Source organism: Zonotrichia albicollis, chromosome 4 (assembly GCF_047830755.1).
Source record: "Zonotrichia albicollis isolate bZonAlb1 chromosome 4, bZonAlb1.hap1, whole genome shotgun sequence".
NCBI lineage: Eukaryota > Metazoa > Chordata > Aves > Passeriformes > Passerellidae > Zonotrichia > Zonotrichia albicollis.
In genome coordinates this window covers 72267060-72290778 of record NC_133822.1, presented here as the reverse complement: position 1 = coordinate 72290778, position 23719 = coordinate 72267060, and the positions used below count along the sequence as shown (strand labels likewise).

Genomic DNA, 23719 nt, shown 5'->3' with positions numbered 1-23719 from the left:
CTATCACACAAAATTTACTTGCTTTAAAAAAATTCTAACAGTCAAAATTACAACAAACCCCTAAAATTTCATTTAGGGCTCCGGGGCACCTTACTTCTCTCATTCCCCTCCAACTATTCCAATTCCCCTCCAGGTTCCAAGTTAAAGCTCCTCTTTTGTGTGTAGGAGCACAAATTGGATGGTCATGAAATCAGTCACTCACATCCCAACTTCCTTTGGAAAGCTGAGATTATTTTTGGCAACATTTCTGGATCGGAAGCAAACTTACGATGTGGAGTTGACTTAAAAAAAAATTTAAATATTCTATTAAACTGCAGCATTTTTCAGAAACATGGAAGTTATAAACATCTGTTTTACATGGCAGAACATCTCCTTTTCTTCAGACTGTTCAACCTTTATACGCAATTTTGGCTCACAAGGGCAAAAACGTAAATGCAAGGGAACTGGCCAGATATTCCCTTGTGAGAACAACACCTTCACTGTGGCTGAGGCAAGAAACTTCTCAAACACCCCCTGGCATGACAGGGGCTGCTCAGTTCAGCCCCAGCACCACCAGAGAGGGATTGGCCATGCTCATAAGTTAGTGCAGGTCTCAACTCCCAGACAATATTTCCATTCACATTTCTGATTCTTCTTCCATCTTACCATTGCCAACCAGCACCAGATACTCTGTAATTGTGCACAGTAAAGTCTGCTGTGACTTTATGAACAGACACTGCCTTTTGGATTTACAGGCCCCAGATCAAAGTTATTTTGATCCTTTCTTTCTTCAGTGGCTAAAGGCTGGGTAGGTGCAAACAAAAAACTTGTAAATCCACTTCCTAGAATGAAACAAATTGCCAGAAATGACCAGGTAAACACCGCTCACATGCTTTTGTAGTGGTCAAAAGAAAGAAGCACCTTTGAACACTAATTGCAGAGAATCATGCTAAGACAAATGTTGGAAGCTCACTGGAAGTTTCATGAATTTTACCGGACACCTGCATAAAGCACCAGCTAATTAAATAGTCTAGACAGAGAGGAGTTACTCAGAAGTGTACACTGAATAGTAAACAACGAAAAGGCAGCGGAAGCCATGCCAACGATACTGCAGCGCTTCGGGAAGCATGGATGACTTGTGGGTGTCCAAAGCAAAGGAGAGAAACACCAATGTCATGGATAAATCTGAGGGACAACCAAAACTGTCACTAAGGAAAATTCTGGCAGATGATAAAGCAATTTCATTCACTCTCCAAGACCTTACTTGATGGTACAGTTGCGGTCTTAGCGCCGAGTTCTCAATCATAGTGTGAACCATGGTGATTAAAGGTTCATTCTCTTTCATCTATTTCAAATCAGGAGGAGCATACAGCAAACATCAGTTTACAGCATGGCTAGATTTGAAAGACGACACTGTAAAATATAGCCTCTACTTTAATTCTTTCTAATAATGCAGTAGATTACATTTTAACCCATGCTTTTCATATATTCCATCATTCACTAATACCAACATCTGAAAAGTTTAATAATATCAAACAAATATATCAAAAGTAACGTAAATGCTCAATACCAATGTAATATTTGTTCACCAACACTCTCCCTTTTTAAAAATAAAAAAGCTTAAAACAAGTTTGGCTTTGCATGGTATTGAAATGAAAAGGATTATTGGATTTTGCAGCAGGAACACAAACCTTTATCAGAAAACTTTTTAAACTATAGACTTAATAACTCAGTGTACATTAAAAAGATATAAGCATTCCCAGCCTGTGAATAGACTCATGTTCACATATCACAAAATGCCTTTATATACTGCACTGATTTATATCCTTTGGAGCTTGGAATCATTACCTGTTGCATTTATCCACCCCCATACACAGGAGTGAAACTATTTTGGAACTGGCCAGACACCTTCTATAATGATCAGTATTTATTGCTAGGCATGCAATTGTCAAAATCAGGTACTTTATTACACATTGCATACATTTAGGGCTTCAGAAAAGTGTGCAACACAGGAAAAAACTATGGGATTTTGGTCTTAAAAAGGAGACTATAAGAGGGAAACAATAAGGGGGAAATGATGAAAACAGGTGGTTTTCTTCTCCAGAAGAAAACTGAAAAGTCACTTGATGCACAATTCTCCTCCTATTTTTGCAATAACTGCTTTAGCAGAAACTTTTAGCAATACCTGCTTCAGGCATGGTTACATGAAGTGTGTGAAGGAGCATTCATGATCTTTCACTTTGTATTTATATTCACTCTCCGTGACTGCATATAAATACAAAGTGAAAAGGAATGCTCCTTTGCATAAAAAGGTCTTCTTTCATAGATGGAAACGCAACAGAATGAGTTTCTGATGCCTTCTAGTATTTCTTGCCCAAAATTATTTAGGAAAAACCTAACTTTTACATTTGGAGGAGTATTTTTTTTATCTTATTTTTTCTTGTTGTAGATAGAGGACCTTTTTGTTGTTGTTGCTTTTTATCCATTGCAATGTCTGATCAGCTGGTAAGTTAATCAGGCAATAACAGGTACCTTAGGAAGCTTATGATGCTCTGTTTGTTCAAGGCAGGGAAAAACCCCTGAACAAGCTGCCCCGAGCAATTACTCCATCATCTCCACTATATGTAAACAGAAAACCAGAACTGACACAAGAAGTTGTTCTCCCTCTACATTAAAATTTTGTCCAGAGAGTGGTGATACTAAAACAGATCTCAATAAAGAGAGAAACAATAAGGCCCAAAGCCAAGCAGTCAAATTCAGCCAACTGATAAATTAATAAAAGAAAAATTTATCTGAGGATCAAATATTTTATTAAGAACACACAGGTCTGTATGCATTTTTATTATCAGGATCTGAACCACTTCATATCCTCTACCTAATACCTTTCTACAACATTTCAAATTTTTTTTTTCTGACCAGTAACAGGCAGTGCCAGAATTAATTTCTGTTGAACTGCTCAAAGTTTGTTTAAATCCAGATTAGAAAATAAGTAATGTGTCTTTGCTTAAAAGACATTTTGAAGTAATGTTTGGTTTCTAGAAGCTCCAACTTTGATTTACAGGAGTTCTTTCAACATTTTTACTACTCCTGAATCTCTCTCCCAACTCTGCAAACCTTGAGCCAGCAGAGTGGTTTAAAAAGAAAAGGGTTCTGGACAACCATTTATTTGGCCCTAAGACATAGAAGAAATCATATTGCTGGGTATCTGTGGGCCAAGTCTTTTCAGGTTTTCTTCCCCCTCTCTGAACTCCAACAACAACAACAACAAAAATTCTGAAAGCATAATACAAAACCATCAGAAAGTGTAAGGTGAGAATTTCTGAGCATGGCCAAAGGAAACAGCAATATAAAAACAAATGTTTTCCAAAAGGTGACTGAATATTCTTCATTCTTGACAAGAAACCCACCTATTTAACAGCCATATTATTGCAGCAGAATATAAATTACCTTCATTACACATGAATTTTAGTCTGCCTGAAAAGTCACCTGTGCAACCTTGTAATAAATTTATTATTATTGTTGAGTACAGTACTGAGCTCTTTGTGACCAAGAATGTGAGAGTTGAGGACACAGGGACTGGAGTCCCACCATGTGCTATAAGCAAAGTAGGTTCTGACACTATTTACAGAGATTAAACACAAGTGGAAATACCTAATTTAAGCACACTGGACATTTAAAATCCAGAGAGGGTAAGAGACTAATCCACGCTGGTTACAGATACTGGTAATAAGGAGGAAGGGTCTCAATTACATTGAAATAAATTTTGATTTTTTTATGCTTTTAACATAAAGGGAAATTGGTATCTGGCAAAGTAATGAAAAGCTATAAATGTGATACCACCCCTAGAAGCAGAGAGACTTCCAGGGGGATGTATTTCCTACAGGTAGATGACAGTATTATAAAACAACAGAAGTGAGTATTCCAACCTGCTCTTCCATGATTTTGACATTAAGGCAATAGATTTTAGACTTGATTTCTTAGTTGTACTGATTCCTTGCATTTCTGGTATGGCACAACTATAAGACTTACACACTTTCCTAAATTAATGCTTACCACATCACATTTCTAAATTTTATCTGGTGCAAGTGAAAGGAAAAGAATTTTTACTATTTTGCATCTTGTACATAGACAATTCCCCCCATTTAATCCTGCCCATCATACTGACAAGCTTGGCTAACCAAGCAGTAACAACAATTTTACATTTCACATTGACAGTTATCCTTTCTTGACAATGAATTACGCTGTTGAAGACAGAATAATCACTCTCTTATTCCAAAACATTATAGACTGGAAATATTTGAGTTGGATGAAATATTTTGGTCTAATTTAGCAAGCAGTGTGTCCCTACTGTTTTGGACCTGCTGAAGCCCCTTAAATAAAACAACAGAGAGATGCTTGGGAATGCACTGCCAACAAACTGAACTGGTCACAATTCCCACCCTGTTTCCAAGAGGCAGTAGGAAAATAAAGTCAAGGAAGCCCATGTGAGAGTGTGTATAAAGTGATTTTTATATTTTTATCCAATGGTCATCCAGTTGCTTATTTTAGTTCTAAGCATTATGACTGTCTTTTATAACTGCTACCAAAAAAACCTTCACTTCAAAACTTGTCAAACACAACTTGTACAGAAATCCCATTTGATCATGCACCCAAGGCCAGAAAGACAGGTATTACAATTCTTCACTTGGCAGTCAATTATGTTAATAAAGACCTGTACCCTAGTGAAGAACTGAACCTTCACTCCATAAGATACCAGAAACTGGAAAGAATTAAGATCTTATTCTTATATAAATCCTTCAGAATGAACTGAGAGAAATGAGAAGAGGTGCCATGTTATGATTTGTTTAAAATATTTCTTCATGTTTGACCGTCTCTTCATTTAATGTCCTGTACAAACATCTAACTTTTAAATTTGAAAAACTGAACTTCTTAAAAGTACCCATTTTTTAATAAATTGCATGTGTGTCATATGAGCTTGGAAACATATTAGGACTGGTTAAAGAAGGCAAAATGCTACAGTTAGTGTTATTATGAAAAGGAAATTAGGAACATATTTAGAACAGATACAAATGAATGGTGACTGGCTACTGTTTTCTGACAAATTTTAAATTGAGGGATTTTTGTTTTCCCCTAAGAGCTCAGATTTGTGATCAATTGAGATATCCTATGCTGTGGGCATCATCCAACTTCACAAAATGCACTGAAAAGCCTTCCCCCCAAATATTTCCAGCTTTAACAAGAGCAGGCAAAAAGCATTAAAAAATATAAACACACAAGTAAATTGCAAATCCCACCTGGTGATCCAAATATATGGCATTCCTTTGAAGGTGATGTGAAAGAATCTCATTCTAGCAGGCAGCAGTCAGGGGGGAAAAGGAAAGGGACAGAAGGTGCAGAATGCATGAAAAGAGCTTGGAAGGATGTAAAGTAGACAGTGATAGACAGTTCTGTTTAATGGAGAAATACAATACTGTTTTTAACTGCCTTTTTTAGCAAACTGTTAACAAGTTTTGAGCCCGAAACAGAAATGATGAAAGTTTGCTATGAATCAGACCATGACCACTACATTTCATTCTGGTTTACACACAAAACACAGTCAGCTTATGTCAATGTCCACTACGCAGCCAACTATGAACCCTTTGATAACTCCATGTTTTAAACATGTCCTGCTTTTTGTACACATATCACAAACAAGATGGAATCTGATTGGAGGCTGCATAAACAGCAGATTAATCTCAATCTATCACGACTAATTTTGTTTGTAATACAAAATAATAGATGAAAACTACTTGATTTTAAACCTGAATGTCCTGGGGTGTCTTTATGATGCTTTTGCCTGTTTAGCCCAGAACTCCAGCGAGCTACAAGGCACTTTAAAAACAATCCCAGGTGATTTTGACTCGGCTTACTTCAACAACCAAAACCTCAAAGGGTTGATAGCGGAGCACCGCGCGCACACCGGGTTAGTTCCACTCGCACAGGAGAACTTTGCACAGAGCAGACTTGGGTTAATGGGTGGCTGTGGGTTAGTGAGCATGGAGCAGGACACACATTGCTGGGTGGCTGACCTTTGGGCTGCTGGCCTCAAGCTTTAGCTGCATGAGCTGCGCTAGTGTGTGCTCCCGGATACTACTCAGCTCCGCCTGCTGCCGTCTCAGCTTTATGAGCAGCAGGGTCAGCTCCTCCGGCTGAGGGAGTGCAGTGTGAGAAGCCAAAGAGCAGAGAAAAGGTTAATTGGTACCCCAAACAACACCTCAGTAAAACAAGGCACGCCTCATAAAGGGTTTGCTACTAAAAGTAAAGGAGGGTGCACCTTCAGAGTGCCTTGCAGGGACTATGGCAGTGATCCAACACAAGAGAAAACATTTCCCCCGGTTGAACTCTTCCAAATATAAAATGAAGGGTTAGCCTTTGACTGCTCAAACCAGCAAATGCCATAAAAGTCAAACATTCTGTAATAATTGAGGATTTTGCAGGGCAAAGTCTGTGCCCTCAGTTTTCCTGACAGGCATATCAAATTGGTGATACTGACTTAAGTCAGAGGGAGACAACTCCAGTCCTTAGGATATTATTACCTGTATGTGGGCAGCCATTTGAGCTTGGTGAAAGAATCAAAACATGCCCTCAAGAAAATCTAGTTTTAAAAATAATTCTTCAGACAATTATTTAAAATAATTCTTCCAATGTATGTGTCAAAATTGAGAGGAAAAATAGATGACAATCCCATGTTTACCGAACTACCTCAGAAATAATCACCTTTCACAAAATAAATTTGCACAAGCATGACAAAAATGATTCTCCATCCCACCTTTCTGAGGCCTCCAGTTATTTTACTGCTTTACTTCTATGACTAAGCTGTACAATACAGCCTTAGGAAGGGATGAAGAATAGCATTTAAGACTTATTATAGATTATATGTATTATGGAAATAAAGTCCACCTCAAATGGGTATTTTTCAGGTAATTCCACACAGATCCGCTTAGGTCAGTTTGGGAAATTCCACCTGAACCTTTCTGGGAACCATTTCTATTAGCAATACTCCAAAGAAAACAAACCACTGAGCATCACAAGTATTTTTGTTATGTTCCCGTTTCCTTCTGTTTCTTACACTTCACCAGAAGTCAGCCTTACAAGAGGTTAAATATTCATCCAGAATTTTGATTTTCTCACAAACACTGTGAGTTAAACAAAGCCCAAGCACAAAAAGCTCCTAAACCCCTGCCAGCGCTCTCCCACAGGCACAGAACTTCCCCAAAGCAAAGAAGTAAAGAGTTCCAGAGAACCCCACATAAAAAATGCTGAAAGTGAATACCAGTTTCTCAGAATAAAGAGGGAAAAATCTCTGAGAAGGAGCATGGCACCAGCACTTGTATGAGTTAAGAACAGAGGAGCCCACAAGAGGGAGCAAGGGATTTCCACAGAGCTTCAGTTGGAAAAACCATTTGCTTTTGAGGGAAAACCAACACCAAACCCAAATTGTCTAATGGCAGTTTTCCTTCTTACAGTTCTCCTTCAATACCTGGACTAAAAATACTGAATTGCAGAGAGCAAGTGTAAGAATCCAGATTGCTACACAGGGCATTTTGGAGTTCTCTCCGAAAATAGGCAACAGCGCTTTCAGTCTGGCAAGTAATGTCCACTCAAAGCACAAGGAGTCTCATTTTTAGGAATATGAGAACAAAAAGTAGCATTTTCTAGTAAAAGGAGCAGTGATCCACTTTTTCAAGATCAAAACTCCATTTGGGCATGAAAAAGCCCAATTTTAATGCATTAGGAGTAACTTATTTCATGGCACTCCAACCCAAACTTTCTCCACAGAGGAGCTCTTAGAACAGAACTCCTACTCCTCTTTAGACATTCATAAAGTTGCTGCAGGTACTGTGCATTTGGTGCAGGTCCTGGGACTATTCCAACAGCCATAACACAAACTTTTCTCAGGGCTACCTACAGGTTTCCTGCTCTGGCCCTGCCCTGTTCTGCTGTGGATTTCTGGTTGGTTTCCTGGACCTGTCTGGAGATCAGCCCAGAATGGCTGAGGGGGCCCTGAACCCCAAGAAATGTCTGGAAGGTTCCAGCTGCCAAAGGACAACCCCAAAAGTCACTGAAGGTGGCAGAAATCTGTGCTGGGAAGTGCAGGAAACAGGGCTCGAGGCTGTGGAAGGACTGGCTGCCCACAGTATGATAAAAAAATAATTAAAAAATAATTTTTCTTAGTTCATAACTCTCAATTGGTATTTTCGGATGGACAGAGATGACAAAAAAAAGGAGATAAAAACTGGCAAAGAAGTGGCATCAATTTAGGGCAATTTTTTGGCTGAGAGTCATGTTTGAACTAGGAAAGTGGGGAGTATTCACCAACATTACTTTGATGAAATATCTTCAATGGGAATTTGAGCTCTACCACAGTACAGTGTCAGAAAGGACATCCTTCTATAAAACACTCTTTGGCATTTCCAAAAAAGCCAAACTTTACTTCTAGGATTTTTCTGAATAATTAATGAAGAAATAAGTGTTCTGTGATGTAGTCTACCCTCTCCCAGGAATTTCAGCAATGTATCAACAACGATTAAAAAATAATAAATCTGTAATTCCCTAAGAAAACCTTGACTCAGCAGCTCCACAATATTCTCAGAATTCTGTGGAATCACAGAGTACTTCTTCCCCTGATAATTTAAATAAAGGTTACATTTAAAGCAAGCTTGAACTAGAATAAAATTTCCATGTTGCCTCTTCATACTTAAGGGATTATTATTAAAAAAAAATCCCTGACGTATCAAATAAAAATCCAACTCACTGTTTTGCCTTGGAGGTTCTGAGGAGTAACAGGCTGTAAACTCAGACCTGCTGGCATCGACCTTCTGTCAGGCACAAAGACATGCTGCACAAAAAAAATAGCACAGTGTAACCCACAGATGTTTCTAAAGACTCAAAAACTTTAAATGCTAACACAAAACGTCAAGCTAACTTCCCTCTCATGAAAATTTGCTATGATTTGTGCCAGTTATTCTCCCTGTTGATTTACTACGTAGGTTACTAAGTCTCTAAATTTTAGAAATATCCCAAATTTCATATTTAATTAACAGTTCTCCCTCATTATTGTTGCTCTACTGACAGAGTGCTGACCACGAGCAAGGTCTACCCAAAAATCACAATTATTTCTGACAATACACCGAGAGACTCCCACTACAGTTCTATTTCCAAAGCATAAACAATATAACCAGTAAGATTCCCCAAAGTGGGTGTTTTTCGCTTAAATGTACATTATTATCACTTAAATGTATGTTAAATAAATGTAGACATTAGCTAAGAACATTGAAAAATATTAAATATTCACAAATATGAAATGTTTTGTAGCAATTTTAAAGGAATCCTGGAAAACAACAGTTTTAGCATAAAAAGGTCCACAGTCATGGCAAGATACCTTAGGAAAGTATATCTACAATGATTTGTGATAAAAAAACCATTGAGGACTTATTTCCTTTACCAGTGTTGCAAAGGGAACTCATAGGACACAGTTCATTTAAGGACAGCTCAACAACAGCAATTTGGGGAGGCAGTCTTTTTCTGTCCTGCTGTACTCTCAAAATATTAGGGGCAGATTGCTAGATAAAGTAAATTCTGTGGGTGTAGTGCAGCATTCTCAGGGTTGCAGATGTCATTTCTATTTCAAGAATAATAGGGAAGGTCTTGGAATAACAACTGACATATTATGAGGAACAATGTTTGAACTCTTCAAGACAGAAGAAATTAGAATATTGGATGAATTCTAGAGCTTCCTGTTTGGATGGCTATCTGTGCTGAAAAACCTAAGATCTCTATGTAGATGGGGTTTAGATGTTAAATTTACCCTACTGATTTCAAATGGTGAGTCTTCTAATAACCCACCTCTTAAAGACAGGAGTGTTTTTAAAGTTAATGGCAAAAGCTAATTTTGTAACTAATTAAATACACACCAAACAGCATGAAAAACTCAAGGGAAACAGGAGGTTTGAATAAAAGATACTCAATACTAAATGAAAGACGAGCATAAAGTGTTCAACAAGGGACAAAAACATGAAGCAAAACATGGCTGACAGGACAAGCAATACAAACTCTGCAGCACTGACCCAGTGGTATTTCTCAGATATGTGAGAAGCACTGATTACTAAATTTTCAGAACAGTTGAGACATAAAAGATGCCAAAGCAAAATTATTCCTTTGGTGATCGGGATCTAAAAACTTTAAAATCCAACACCTGATAATCAACTCTAAGTTGTTTAAATTGCTTTAAGTCATAATTACAGATTTTTTTTCTTTGCCGGCATCAAAAAAAAGACATCCAAGAATGAAGTTTTTAGAAAATGCTGAGGAGCATTTTACATCCAACTGAAGGAGTAATTTTTATTTAATTATTTCCAATCTATTAAAACCCATGGTAACACAAGCATGCTGGATGTAGCAGAGCAGCACATATGGCACCCAAGTTCACAATTCTTTGTGTCTCCCTCTCAGGGCTCAAGCAATGGGGTTGTGTACATTTACGCTGATCTTCAGTGATCTCCCTAAGAGCTCAAAGGCATAAAATGGAACAACACATTCGATTTGCTGCTGGAGTCCAAGGCAGACAAACTTGTTGCTGAAGGACAGAAAGCAGCAGCTGTGAAGAAACCTGGGATTCTGAGTCCTCTTGGTGATAGAAAGGAGTTAGTGTTCTGTACATGCATGAGGTATTCTGAATAATTTGCCTATTGACTTATTGTTTTTAGAGGAAACATATCATGGGCAGTAATATCAAGACATGTTCCCATCTTCTGGTATTATAAAACAATACATTTTTTCTACTCTTAGATTTTTCAGCCCTTTTTAAAAACCAAACCTTTCTCCACGAAAACAGTGATGTAAAAAATCTGTTATAGTCAAATACACTCCAGCGCAACACGAGTTTTCCAGTGATCAGACACATTCTACTGAAGAGCCCTGCAGATGAGAGCTTTAGCTGTTAGATGAACCTTTTTTTACCTTGGTGTGATGCGTCCTGTGCCTGCGGTCGATGGTGACATCTCCCCTCTGCACCGGCGACGACACCTCCGAGCGGTACGTGCGCTGCGGGGAGTACCCCTGGAACGCCGCGATGGAGCCGTGCGAGGGGGACGTGGGGATGGAGTGCATGGTCTGGTCGGAGATGTTCATCATGGTCTTGGGGCTGCTCAGCGTGCTGTGCCTGCTCAGGGTGCTCTGCTTGTTGTAGAACTGGCGCTGCTGCCACTCGTAGAGCTGCCACATGGTGTCGTCGCGCATGGAGCGCCGCTTGTCCTCGGCGCTGACGGCGCCCGCGGCCCTGTCGTAGGGAGCCACGCTGCAGAGGCTTTCTGGACGTGTCTTGCTGTTCCTTGGCAGTGTCCTGTACCCCTCTGGGTACCGGGGCAGCACCTGGGCTCGATGGCTTGGCATGTTCCTCGGCAGCGTCTGGTAGGAGATGATGCTGGAACACAAGTTTCCTTCTGTTAGCATTAATATTACGGCAATAGGAAGGTGCTCGCTGTGGGTTGGGTTTATCCAGCTCTCAGCTTTTATACCATTTTGAATGCCATTTTAAAAAAGCTCAAGAAATTCAAGGCATCAATTCAAGAATCAATGATTCTGACTGAATGCACTGTAGCAGCCCAAAGTGGATCCTTTCTCTCTGATTAGCTCTTGCTGATAAAATCCGTATTTCATCTTTTTACCAGTTTGCCAGTCTAGTACTCTACTGGACTGGCAAACTCGATTTCAAGTTTTGATCAAATCTTGGAACTTGTGTATATGCTGGATAGGTGAAAGTTTTTAAAACTTTAAAGTTCTACACTGATTCCATATGCTTTCCATACTTCCATTTGAAATGTTTGTTTTTTCAAAAGTTAAAAAATCCTGCCGTTTCCCTAAGAAAATACTGAGCAATTACTACAGACATAAAAAAAAAGAGCAGCATTAAAAAAACTCTTTGAACAGCAGTCCATGGGAAAACTGCAGTAATTGTCTGAAGAAATTATATTTTGCAATTGTCAAGGACAAGCCATTTTGTATCAGCCATTCAAGTGAAACAAAGAGTAATACATGTCTTTGTTTGATAATATTTTATTGCTTTTCAACTCAGATATGAATTCAGAGGCTTATTTACTTAATTATTTGCCCCATTAAAAGTCTGCAGTTCTACAGCCATTTAGCAAACTTTCAGCATTAGTTAAAATACTAAAAAATTTTCTATACCGAGGATTGATGCATGCCTAAATATGACAAAGCACTTCTTGTTAATTTATTTCAGAGGACAAAATCTAGGTCATAAACATTGATTTATTCCGCCCTTATCTAAAATGCAAATGAGCTCCTCTTAAAGCCTTTTGCTACAGAGCATGCATATGATTGATGCTTGCTTATAGACAACAAAATCAGCCTCAAATTGGACCTGATTTAGCCAAGAGAGGGCAGCAGCTTCCAGCTACACCCCACACTAATCTGAACTAAAATCCTTGTACCATGAAGCACCAGAACCTGGAGATGGTTTTGAATTAATTTAGTGCCACAAAAAAACACAGTAAAGAAATTATGTAGATCAAATGGCATGACAAACTTGCATTATGCACATGAGATCCTTATGGAATAACTATCAGGGAAATTGATGCTGGTGAAACCCACTTTTCTGAAAATAGTTAAGCTGAGTATTTACGATCACCTGCAACATTTTGAAGATGAAAACTGCTATAAAGAGCTTTGTGTACAAAATCTGCTACAGTTTCTGAAGCTTTTCAAGAATTACTGAAGAATTATTCCCATCTTGTATTGGACAGCTTCCCATTCTTGCAAAAAAATACAAAAAGAGAAAAGGGATTCCAAGTCCTAGTCTCCTGTTGCCAAGTCTGCTTAAATACCTCCAGATTTCTTTAGTAACATACCATTAATGACAAGGCTTTTGTCCAGCTCCATATTTAAAAACAAACAAGATGCTTTTGAACTCCATTTCTAACTTTCAAAACAGATTTGTAGCTATATCCCATAACAGCTACAGTAAGGCCTGACATTTTCATGAATATATTTAGTATCAAGACACACCTCACTCACTGAAGTTGCTCACACATTTTATTAATTAAATGGGCAGTGTAATCCTGTTGGCACCTTTAAATATCCTGATCTTGCAAAAAAGCTGCCTGAAGTTCTTACTGTGCAAAGACATCAATTTAAAATTTGCATGCAATTACTTATGTTCTGGAACATGAAGAGAAATAACATAATCCATCTTCAATTGGTAAACCATGACAACTGTAAAAACCACAACCACCTCAATATTAAGTCTTGTTTTACATCATTTGATAAAATCAAAATAGATTCACCAATGTCCTGTTGATACTTGCAAAAATGTCATTCCAGTCCAGCCCAAACCCCAACTCCAGACAGAACTGCAGCTTCCAGCTGCCCTGCACACGAGGGGAGACTGCTGCAGCTGGGTCTGAGGCTGCAAAATATTTCTGCAGCTGCCATCATAAATAGCTCCTTATAATTGCTCCCATATGAGAAAGAGTCTTCCACATGTGTTTAGAGACACCTTGAGAGGTGGTCTCTTGGGTAGCAACAGTGGTTCTGGTGTCTGAGTTGGATTATTTATGTGTCTTAGTTTGGAAACTGAAGATGTGCCTGGAGGTGTGCATTCTATTGCCATCTGTTAGAGGTGGAACAACTCTCTTCTGTCCATTGGGCAGTTTTCTTTATCTCTCCCACAGCCAATCCTCCGTCCAGGAGATCTCTTCTGTTCATGGGCCATTAATTATTATTTATCTTCTGTCCATGGCCAGTGAGTGTCCCTGCAGGGCTGATCCAATCCCAGCATCCCATGGGGAGATGCTCCGCCCAGGGGAGGAGCCAAGCATTCCTCCCTGGATCCAATCTGAGGGTTGGGACACCAGCACAGCCTTTCCACTGGATTTCCAGAGGGAGCCCAGGCCCATCTGCAGCAGCCCTGAAGCTGCAGAGGAAAACTCCCCCCTTGTGCAGGATCCCTGCTGCAGCAAAGCCACAGCTGGCACTGCAGGAGGGCTGAGCCCCCATGGGATGGGGCTGGGACACCCCCTGACTCACAGGGTGCCATCTTATGTTCTGGCTCTTTTTTTTTTTTTTGTACTATTGTATCTGTAATTTAATTTTCCTAATAAAGAACTGTTATTCCTATTCCCATATCTTCGCCTGAGAGCCCCTTAATTTCAAATTATTATCATTCAGAGTTTACATATTCCATTTCAAGGGAGGCTCCTGCCTTCCTCAGCAGACACCTGGCTCTCAAACCAACACATTGGGAAAGCAACATTGCTGCTACGCCTTCAGAGGCTCAGTGCTGCAATGCTGTGAATATCCTCATATTGAAACCTCAAAACAGCCCCTCATCCTAATGAACACAAATACCAGCTGGCCCCAAATACAGAACTTCCATGTAAGAATCAAGAAAGGGTGGCAGAGTGAAGATGGATACCTGGAGTTTCACTGCAGGCATTTATTATTTTGGATGAATTTTATAAAGGCAAGGCAGGAGAGACAAGCTCACATCCTGGGGTAGCAGCAACAAAAAGCATCCCTTAGTACCAAACAACCCTTCTGTATTTTTTCACATTTGTGAAAGGACACTCAAGTAAACTACTTTTGTGAAAAACATATTTTTTTCATAACTGACTAGTGCAAAATTTAATAAAATGATACTGAAGTGGAATGTGTTTATTTTTTATTCAAACCACATTTATTTTTGTTTTTAAAAAGGTTTGCCTTCCTTAAGGCAGCAGTTTATTCATGTGGCTTTTGCCAAACTAGATGTCTAGATCCATGGAAACAACAGATAACAGCTTCAAGAATTAAAATCTACATTGCTGTCATTCTCATTACTTTTTGGGCAATCAAACTACTGAGTGGTCAGCCTGTTCCTCTAAAAAATTAGTAGCTGTATAGTGAACATTTTTCACTCTATATTAAGGACAGCTAAGAGATCCTCTTTTCTTTTATATATAGTCATTTAATTGAACATCTTTGTTGACATCTTAGCATTTGTCCCAATTTTTTCACAACAGATATACTCAGTTGGGTGCTCCACGATTTCTGTAAAGCAGACACAATAATACAGATGCACTGGAAAGCAGCTTGGTGGAGAGTCAGCAACTTTCCCCCATTAAGTAAAGACTACTTTAAAAAAAAATTATAGTTATGAGGTTTACAGGTCTTAAACAGCCTTAGGATCCTCTCCCAACCTTAAGCCTTAGCATAAACCAGACTTTTTTCTACTCTCATTCACCAACTTTGATTCTACTTAAATTTCTGTCTCCAGCCATAAACTAGCAACCTGAACAAAAATAAAATTTTAAATTTAAATGAAGCCCCGTTTAAAAGACATCACTATATACATCAGAAATTAGGATCATTATTCAAGGCTGTCTCCATGCAAAGCAAAAAAGATAGCTCAAGGCAAATTCTCCTTCAGTTTGCCACTTTTTTGTAGAACTGCTTTTGAAAGCATTTATATTATCAGTGCCACCCTTAGCTAGGCAAACAAGTGTTCCCTATACTCAGGAATAAAATATTGTTAATTAGTAACATATTGTTAATAGCATTTCCCTCTATTTGATTCTCACTATGAAATCAGTTTTAGTGTTTTTATACTTATTCAGAACTGAAAAATAGCACATCTATTCTAGCTTCTTCTGTTTGGTTGCAAGTTTTAAAGTCCAATTAAAAAAATTAACTGCATCAAAGAGCCTTCTGAGTTCTCACTATGCAAGCCTGAATAATAAGATTAATGTCAGGGTGTGCAAGTCCCTGTCTGTATTGCAAGTTCAAACTTGATCAAACTACTTATGATGATTATTTCATCAAACACCACATTAACAATTCCTAATTATATGTAATGAAAGGCTAAAAGCAGGGAGGAAATGTTCAACCTTGGCAAGTGGAAGCCAAGTTCATGGAAATGTTTCAAGATTTTGCAAAAACTGAGAAGCCCCCAGGTACTATCTCAAAATTTGTGGGGAAAACACATTTTCTGAACTTGGTTTATCTTAAGCTCTGCTCTGCCATCCATCTATACACAAAATCCTTCATTTCCAGCCCTTCAAAGTATCTCCTGTGATAGCATCTCCATACTTCCTATCAAATGTAATATAAAAAACCTTTTGCATTTTCCTGCTGGAGCTGCTTGTCTGTAAGGCAGCCTGGAAGCAACGTCCCTACACTTCTCAGACAGAGAAATTGCTATTGGCACGACATTCAATATTGCCAATCATTCACACATCGCTTTAAAGCTTCATGAATAAGCACTAGAGCTTAATATTATAACTGGCTGATAGCTAATTTCATGAGAAGAGAAGCTTTAAGCATCAAGTTAGATTCTGTGCCTTATTTTTAGATAAATCTTCTCTTCCTCTCTTCATTTAAACCTGGTTTAAAGTTTAAAAGCGCCCAGGAATATTTTTTACAAAAGAATTTAAAATAAAATATTATTACAAGAACTTGCGAGCAAAAAATACAGAAGAGGGCAATTTCAAAAACACATTTTTATGACTGATGACATTTTCCCTGATAGGACAAGGAAATTTCCAACACCCAAAAAGAGTTTCTGGCCATTTTTATTTATTGAGTTATTAATATATTTTATTAATAATAATTCAAATGCTAATAAAAGAAACTTCCACACATCTGTTCTGAGAAGTGCTCAAATGCAAAATGAGGACAACTTCAAGAACAGATTTTAAGAGGAGAAAGAATTTTGTGAGTGATGACACCTTCTCCCTGCTAGGACAGGGAAATTTCTCACACCCTAAAAGGGTTTATGGCCAAGCTTAAGGGTTTATAAGGGTTTATTTATTATTAATATAGTTTAGTTTATTAATAACCATTCAAATTCTAATAAAAGAAACTTCCACACATCTGTTCTGAGAAGTTCTCAAATGCAGAAGTGAGGGCAATTTCAAGAAGAGATTTTAAGAGGAAAAAGAATTTTTGTGAGTGATGACATCTCTTCCTTGCTAGGGCAGGGAAATTTCTCACATTCAAAAAGGGTTTATGGCCATTTTTATTTATTATTAATATAGTTTAGTTTATTAATAACCATTCAAATTCTAATAAAAGAAACTCTCATACATCTGTTATGAGAAGTCACCCGGGCACTTCTTAGAGAATGAAGAATGCGATTATATAATATAGATCCAGAACGACAGAAACTAACCAGGGTACAAATGCATTATTTACTAGAAAGTCTCAAAATAAAATTACCCGGTACTCACCCCCTTGTCTCCTCCTCTTGTCCTTTCCCCCTCTGGATTTTAATCCACTGCTCCAGCTGCAGCATGGAATTGGTTCTCTGCATGACCCGCTCGGACTCGGCGTTGTGATGGGCTCCATCCCCGACATCTGCCAGCACAACTCCCATGGATTTACTCTCAGATCCATTCAAATGGACAGGCCTGAAGTGCCCACCTGGAATTGTGCTTATGGGCAAAGTCCTGTACTCGGATCCTAAAGGGTTCAGCTTCACACTGTTGATTTTTGTCAACGGTCTGTCTTGCCCAACTTTCTGGAATCCGTATTTTTCGGCTTCCAAAGCTTTCTTCTCCTCGTTTTTGTTCACTTCTCTGTTCTTCTGGTTGTTTTGTGCCTCTGGCTTAATTAGCACCCGATGGTTTGAAATATTATTTGCCTCTCGAGGTGATGTATTTTCAACAGTGAACTTTTCTATTCTGCAAGGGAACATATCACAAGTTATAATACAAAAAAAATGTTCCTTACAAATAGTAATAAAAAATTGGAAGTTATTTCAGTGAACCCCTGACCATATATTTTACAACAATATCTTGACTTTGAGAGAAAGAACCAGGACATTTTCACAATGATCAAGGAGAGGTTGGGGGGTTTTGTTGCTGCTGTTTTGGTCTTCTTTTTCTTTTGTTTTTAATTTTGTTTGGGGATTTGTGGTAGTGCTTGGTTGGTTTGGTTTTTGGTTGGTTGATTTGGGGTTTTTCTGGTTGGCAAGTGGGAGTATTGTTTTCTTCTACACTTTTCTCTTTATTTGCTGTTTTAAAAACAATTGTAACATGAGGTCATTTATTTAAAATTCACAACAGTCAATTAAACCCCTAGAAAACACATGCACAACAGGAAATAAAGCCAGAGCCTGAAAAAAGAGGATGCTCAGCTCCTGGAGGGCTGAAAATTCAAGGGGTGAAAATATTCAGTGGCTCTCCAAGAGCTACAGCTTCCAAATGTCAACAGCCTGAAATTCAGATGGTTTTCAAAGTCAGCTTGTGATTCACAACACTGCTGAATTTAGCATATAATGAGCTCCTTTCAAGAAAGCAAATGGCTTTTCATGGTCACTGGTATCAATTAGGTTTCTCTGGTGTGTTATCACTTTGGCTGGCACACATTTTGCAGAAAATGACTGTGGCTTTTTCCAATTTTAGGGGGAAATAGCTGCTGACTTAAGGAACTGTACCGCAGAAATAATGATATTTTTGGAATTGCTACTGCTTTACAGTATTTACACAAGCACTCAATGTATGCAGTTCTATTAGTGATCTTCTTTTTAAAATTTCAAAATGTCAAGAGGCTCTATCTTTTGCCATACTGGGAGGACCAGAATTTCAATTTCAGCTCAAAAAGTGACTTTTGGGTTTAGCTCACTAGAAAAATAACCCCACTACTTTAAAATGTTTTGCTCTGCATTTTTTGCTATGGGAGGAAAGAAGAGGAAGAGATATAATTTCTTAAGATTACATCTCTGTATAAAACCAAACTAAGAACAACACTTTATTTTAAGAGGATGTTGAATTAACTTTTTGTTTTGCAACTTTTTTTAAAAAAATGCATTATTCATCTTTATAACTGCATCCAGTTCAAGTGTCTGTAGAAGGGCTATTACACACACAACTTACCAGGAGCACAAGAAGACTGACTGTACACACAGCTGTAAGCATTATTGATTATTGCTTATCCCATTGTGAAAAAAGCTATTTATTTCCCCCCACCCAAGATCCTAAATCACTCTCAAGACCAAAAATCTGTGCCTAGGTTCCTTCTCAAGGTGATGGAAAAGAAAATGATCACCTCCTCACTCCCACCTCAAAACTGCACCAGCCAGTGTTCTACCAGAAACCAAAGGATTTTCCCAACAGGAATGTGAATTAAAAAGTCCATTTCCCACAATTATCAAGTAAAAAAAAAAGGGTGTTAAGATTTCAGTTTTCAGGCAGCACTCTGGAGTTTACAAATGGATATAAAGACTACCTTGCAAATAATCCTGAACGTGGGCATTAATATTTGCAGTGTGCCTCAATAGCACCACCTACCCCATTATATAATATAAAATTTATTATAAATCTTTCTCAGGTGGCTTTAGAGCACAGGAAAAGGTGGAAAATCCATGGTGGAGAGGGAGAGTGGCACCTCTAGGACACTCATTATATATGTGGCAAAGTCAAGCCTGGGCACTGGGCTCAATTCACATTCTCATACTTTCCACTGTGTTTTAATTAAAAACCAGCAACTCCCAAAATCACAGAATTGTTTTTCCATGCAGCCTCATGCTGTACCCCTCATTACTATGGTTATACAGAGCCAAACATTTCCATTTGACACTCCTTGGGATGGTGTAGAGGCTGCAGCACTGACATTCAAACAGCCTGCTGGGCTCTCTCAACTTGGTGGAACCAAATCAGCCAATTCTGAGTGAGCAAGGGATCTCTTTCCACACTGAAGGATCCATATGGGGAGAAATTATCAGAAACAAATGTAAGAAACCTAAATCCATATGTATATTTGGCTCCATATTCATAGCTAGCTCTCAAAGACATATTCAACAAAGCTGGCAGGCTATTTGAGGATGGGATAGGGATAGAGGAAGAGAATGAGCATTGAACATGGGTCTTTCAGCATATGCTGAATGCAATTTATATATTTCTGCAACCAAAAAGGAATCATATGTACAATATGCAGTACAGGGGAAGTACTATTTTATGCTGGTTTATATAAAGAAGTAATTCTGAACGGGTTGGAGAGGGGGGAGCATGTGATTAATGATCAGATGGACAGGAGGGCTGTGATTTAACAAAGCTAGGCAGAGGCATCTGAAAAAGAAAAGCCATTTTTCCCAAGCACACTGACGTCAGTCAGCCCCCACTGTGGATGTCTCTATGCTAACAAGTGCTTTTTTGGCAGCCTGGCTTATGCTGTTCAGGGAAAGTAACTACCCCAGGAGGGAAAAAAAAGCAATCTTTTCTTAGTACATGCTGCATCACTGAGGAGAAACAAAGGCTGCAGCACACAAGGTGACAGTGAAAGGACAGAAAATGGCACTCAAACCTGGGAGAGCAGAGAATCAGCATTTAGGGTAAAATGGTAAATCACTGTGTTGGTGGACACTATCATCTACAAACACAGGCAAGCACCCAGAGAGGGGGTTTGAGATCATATTTTGAGTCATAAGCTTCTACAGCTCCTCACTGACTACAGCACTTGGATTAATTATTTTAATAGGCCTCTCAGCACATTATTAAACTTGAATGCACTATCTAGGTAAAATCAAAACTGTTTAGAAAGGAATAATTACAGTTCAGTCAATAGGGCCAAATACTGTTTGTCCTTCCCTGCAGCTAAACATCAGAAGGGAACATTTCTGCTGCTAATAACGACCAGTTCTAAGAGAAATGGGTACATTTTGACTTTCTCACTTCACTATCTCATTTGTGGTTTACATGGCTAACTATTTGTGGAAAATAAGAGTTTATAAAAAACTTGCAACACCCCTTCCCTCCCACTAACTTAATGTTTTTAATATTCCACTTCTCTTTATCCTCTCCAAGGAACTCACATCTCCAGAAAAACAGACACAAAAAATGTGCTAAAATTATTGAAAAGATTCTGTTTAACAGACAGTTGGATATGATTTCCAGAGTACCACAAGCAGTGGAGTGTCTTGATTTCTAGGTTTAAAGAATTATACTGCAAAAAGCTCCTGAATTATCACTGGGCTTTTTATATGAACAGGCAATTAACAGTGGCCCAACATTACTTTACATGAATATTTAAGAAAGTAAGTTCCTAATTACTCATTTATTGTATTGCAAGTATCCAGTCTGTTAACGAAAACTGTATTCAGTGCAATGCCAGGACTTCTAAAAAAAAACAGAACTCAATAACAAAAGCACTGCCAAATTTGACTGAACTAAAACCATTTATGCTTAAACTCCATCTATGCCAAACTTCAGGTTACTTAGAGATGAGGTAATAAGACACTTAATACTTAACAGATTTTTACAGGGAAGGAACAGTATTTCTTCTACATAAGATCATATCCTGCTATGTTTCATTTTAAGAACTTAAAAAACAGCCAAAAGATGGATTCTTTAGAAAACAGATGTCTTAAGGGTTTTCTTCCTTATTATAGCTAACAGATTTTTAACTTCTTTGAGACTTGGTCTTGAAATCTATTTTCTCTGAAGTAATTATTTCAAGGCTACCAACAAAGTTCTCAAAGAGGTCACATCTACTTCTGTTTCATTCTGAGGTTTCTTGCCTGAATCAAAACAACAAGATGGTGTTATATAAGTTGCTTTTCTGACAACTGTTTGGCTGCTGGCAAGCCTGTTCTGCTGTGATATCCAGGCAGATATTCACAGTACTGCAAATATCAAATGAAGGTCATTTCACCAGTTCAGAAGAAGATTTGAGAATGACCTCCCTTCAGTTTTGTTCCTCTACAAAGTGTTTATAGAATTGATATGTGATTTTTGGTTGAAGTGAAGTGGGTTTGATTTGGTTTAATAATTTCTCCATATGTAAATTACCATCGTATCTCCCATACAAACCCAATTTTTCAGATAAAGTTTATTACTACTAAACTTCTCTCGTACCTGTGTCCATGAGATTTTTCTGTTACTTTTTTAAACTCAGAGTTGCTCAGCATTGCTGACTTTATTTAGCTCCAGGGTAGCAGGAACTAAGGGAGTGGAGAACAGATCAAGTGACAGCAGCCATCAGCAATAACTTCTGCGCTGTCAATAACGAGGAGCTTTTAAACTTCCAATTGATGAGGTTTCCATTACAGATGCCAGGGAGCTGACCCTAGGGACCACACTCTGAGAGCAAATGACTCTCGCTGGAGAGACAGCAGCAGACAGGGCTCAGTCTGAGAGCACAAAGCTCCTGGCTGTAATTTGCTTTTCACTGTCAACACACGGGCACAGGAAGGTGAGGCTCCAGATCAGGTAAGCATAAATTTGGTGACAGCTTAATGATGAACAAGAACGGCTCCCTACCGGTTGCCCACAGGTACAAGTGGTTAATTTAGCCAGAAACTCCAGCTGTGAATTTGAGGACTGTGACAGCTTTAAGCCCAAGGCTGCCACCAGTTGAGCTGCTGTTGCTATTCAGTGAGGAGGGCAGGGAAGTCAAACATGCCTGCACACAGAATTTGTCATTGCACTTCTTCCCATGCCACTGGCTAGAGGGGTAGTTCATTTTTTTCCTTCTAGCTCCTGACAACCAATATTCAGAACTGAACTTAGATTATTTTTGCTACTTCAAAATTTTATCCAACACTATCCAGCTACTAAGGCATCTTCAATATAAGGAGAAATCACTTCAGCCAATTTACATTCTATTTTAAAACTAAGCAAGAGAAACAACACTATCCCCACTGTTCTGTCAATCCACAGTACCTTTTCACAGGCTCTGTTTGCACAAGTGCTGCATCTATCATGGCTTTCATCCACAACTCCATTTCCTTCCCTGTATCTGTGCAGAAATAATAGGTCCTCATGTTTGGATGAGCTGCCTGATTGGAAATGACATGGTCATTGCAATAAAAATGTAAGATTCTGTAAAAGAAGAGAGGCAAATATTGTTACTGCATATTCACTCTAATGCTGTATCTAAGATTTCTTCAAATAATATACTCAGAAAAAAAATCAAAAAGAACACTACAGCATTTCTTGGTCACTGCATTCATATTTTCAAAATAACTGCCTGTGGTTTTCAATCACAGCAGCTTCTTCATTAATACATTAAACAAAAAGCCCTTAAATTTCTTCAATCTACTAAAATGATATTGAGCATTCATTAATGTAGATGAATATAATTCTTATAAATAAGATTTTAGCATAGATTTTGGCAGTCTGAATGATACAGTAGGTTTTAATTTGTACTTACCATAGTAAATAAATGATGTCTTGGTTAGGAGACCAAACAAAGTGCCAAAAGGAGCTCATAAAACAACAACAAGAAAAAGTCAGGACAAAACGCTTAGTAAAGTAATTTATATAATGATTTAAGATTGTCACGAAACATTGCTAAGAGTGATTCATGTAATATCATGATTTAAGTGATAAAAAGTTCCTATTTTTATTTATGTGCAAAAATACTTTGTATTAAATAATGAATGAACTTTCATTAATGGGATAAATTCAGCTGCACATGCTGGTTTATAATTCTAAATTATAATTCACCACAGAGGTTTTAAGACCCATGAACTACAAAAAAAAAAAAAAATCCTACCAGTAAGTGTTATCCATCCATTTCCCCATTCTAATAATTCTGTCTATAGTGACATCAGGCTAAGCACTTGAAACTTTTGCTACTCTATTATGCAAAAAATCAAGCTCAGAAGCTGTTTGTCAATCAATGCAAATGCTAATAAAAGAAACTTCCACACATCTGTTCTGAGAAGTCTTCAAATGCAGAAGAGAGGGCAATTTCAAGAGCAGAT

The 23719-nt window shown here is 38.2% G+C and overlaps 1 protein-coding gene across 25 annotated transcripts in view; it reads right to left on the bottom strand.

Moving 5' to 3' along the window:
- Positions 1-23719, bottom strand: part of PLEKHA5 (pleckstrin homology domain containing A5) — a 154853-nt gene that overhangs the window by 24630 nt on the left and 106504 nt on the right. For 7 of the 25 annotated variants that reach the window (XR_012580142.1, XR_012580143.1, XM_074540071.1 and 4 more), the window contains 7 exons: positions 22674-22789; positions 17244-17696; positions 10978-11440; positions 8774-8857; positions 6048-6191; positions 5274-5327; positions 1244-1324 (listed from right to left, as the gene is read on the bottom strand). Coding sequence is in view for 22 of the 25 variants with exons in the window: in XM_074540071.1 (XP_074396172.1) it covers positions 1244-1324; positions 5274-5327; positions 6048-6191; positions 8774-8857; positions 10978-11440; positions 17244-17696; positions 22674-22789 (1395 nt within the window). In the remaining 3 variants the exon portion in view is untranslated. Of the gene's footprint in view, positions 1-1243; positions 1393-5273; positions 5328-6047; positions 6192-8773; positions 8858-10977; positions 11441-17243; positions 17697-22673; positions 22790-23719 lie in introns of all 25 variants that reach the window. The other 18 variants (XM_074540073.1, XM_074540078.1, XM_074540086.1 and 15 more) reach the window with 7 other exon arrangements.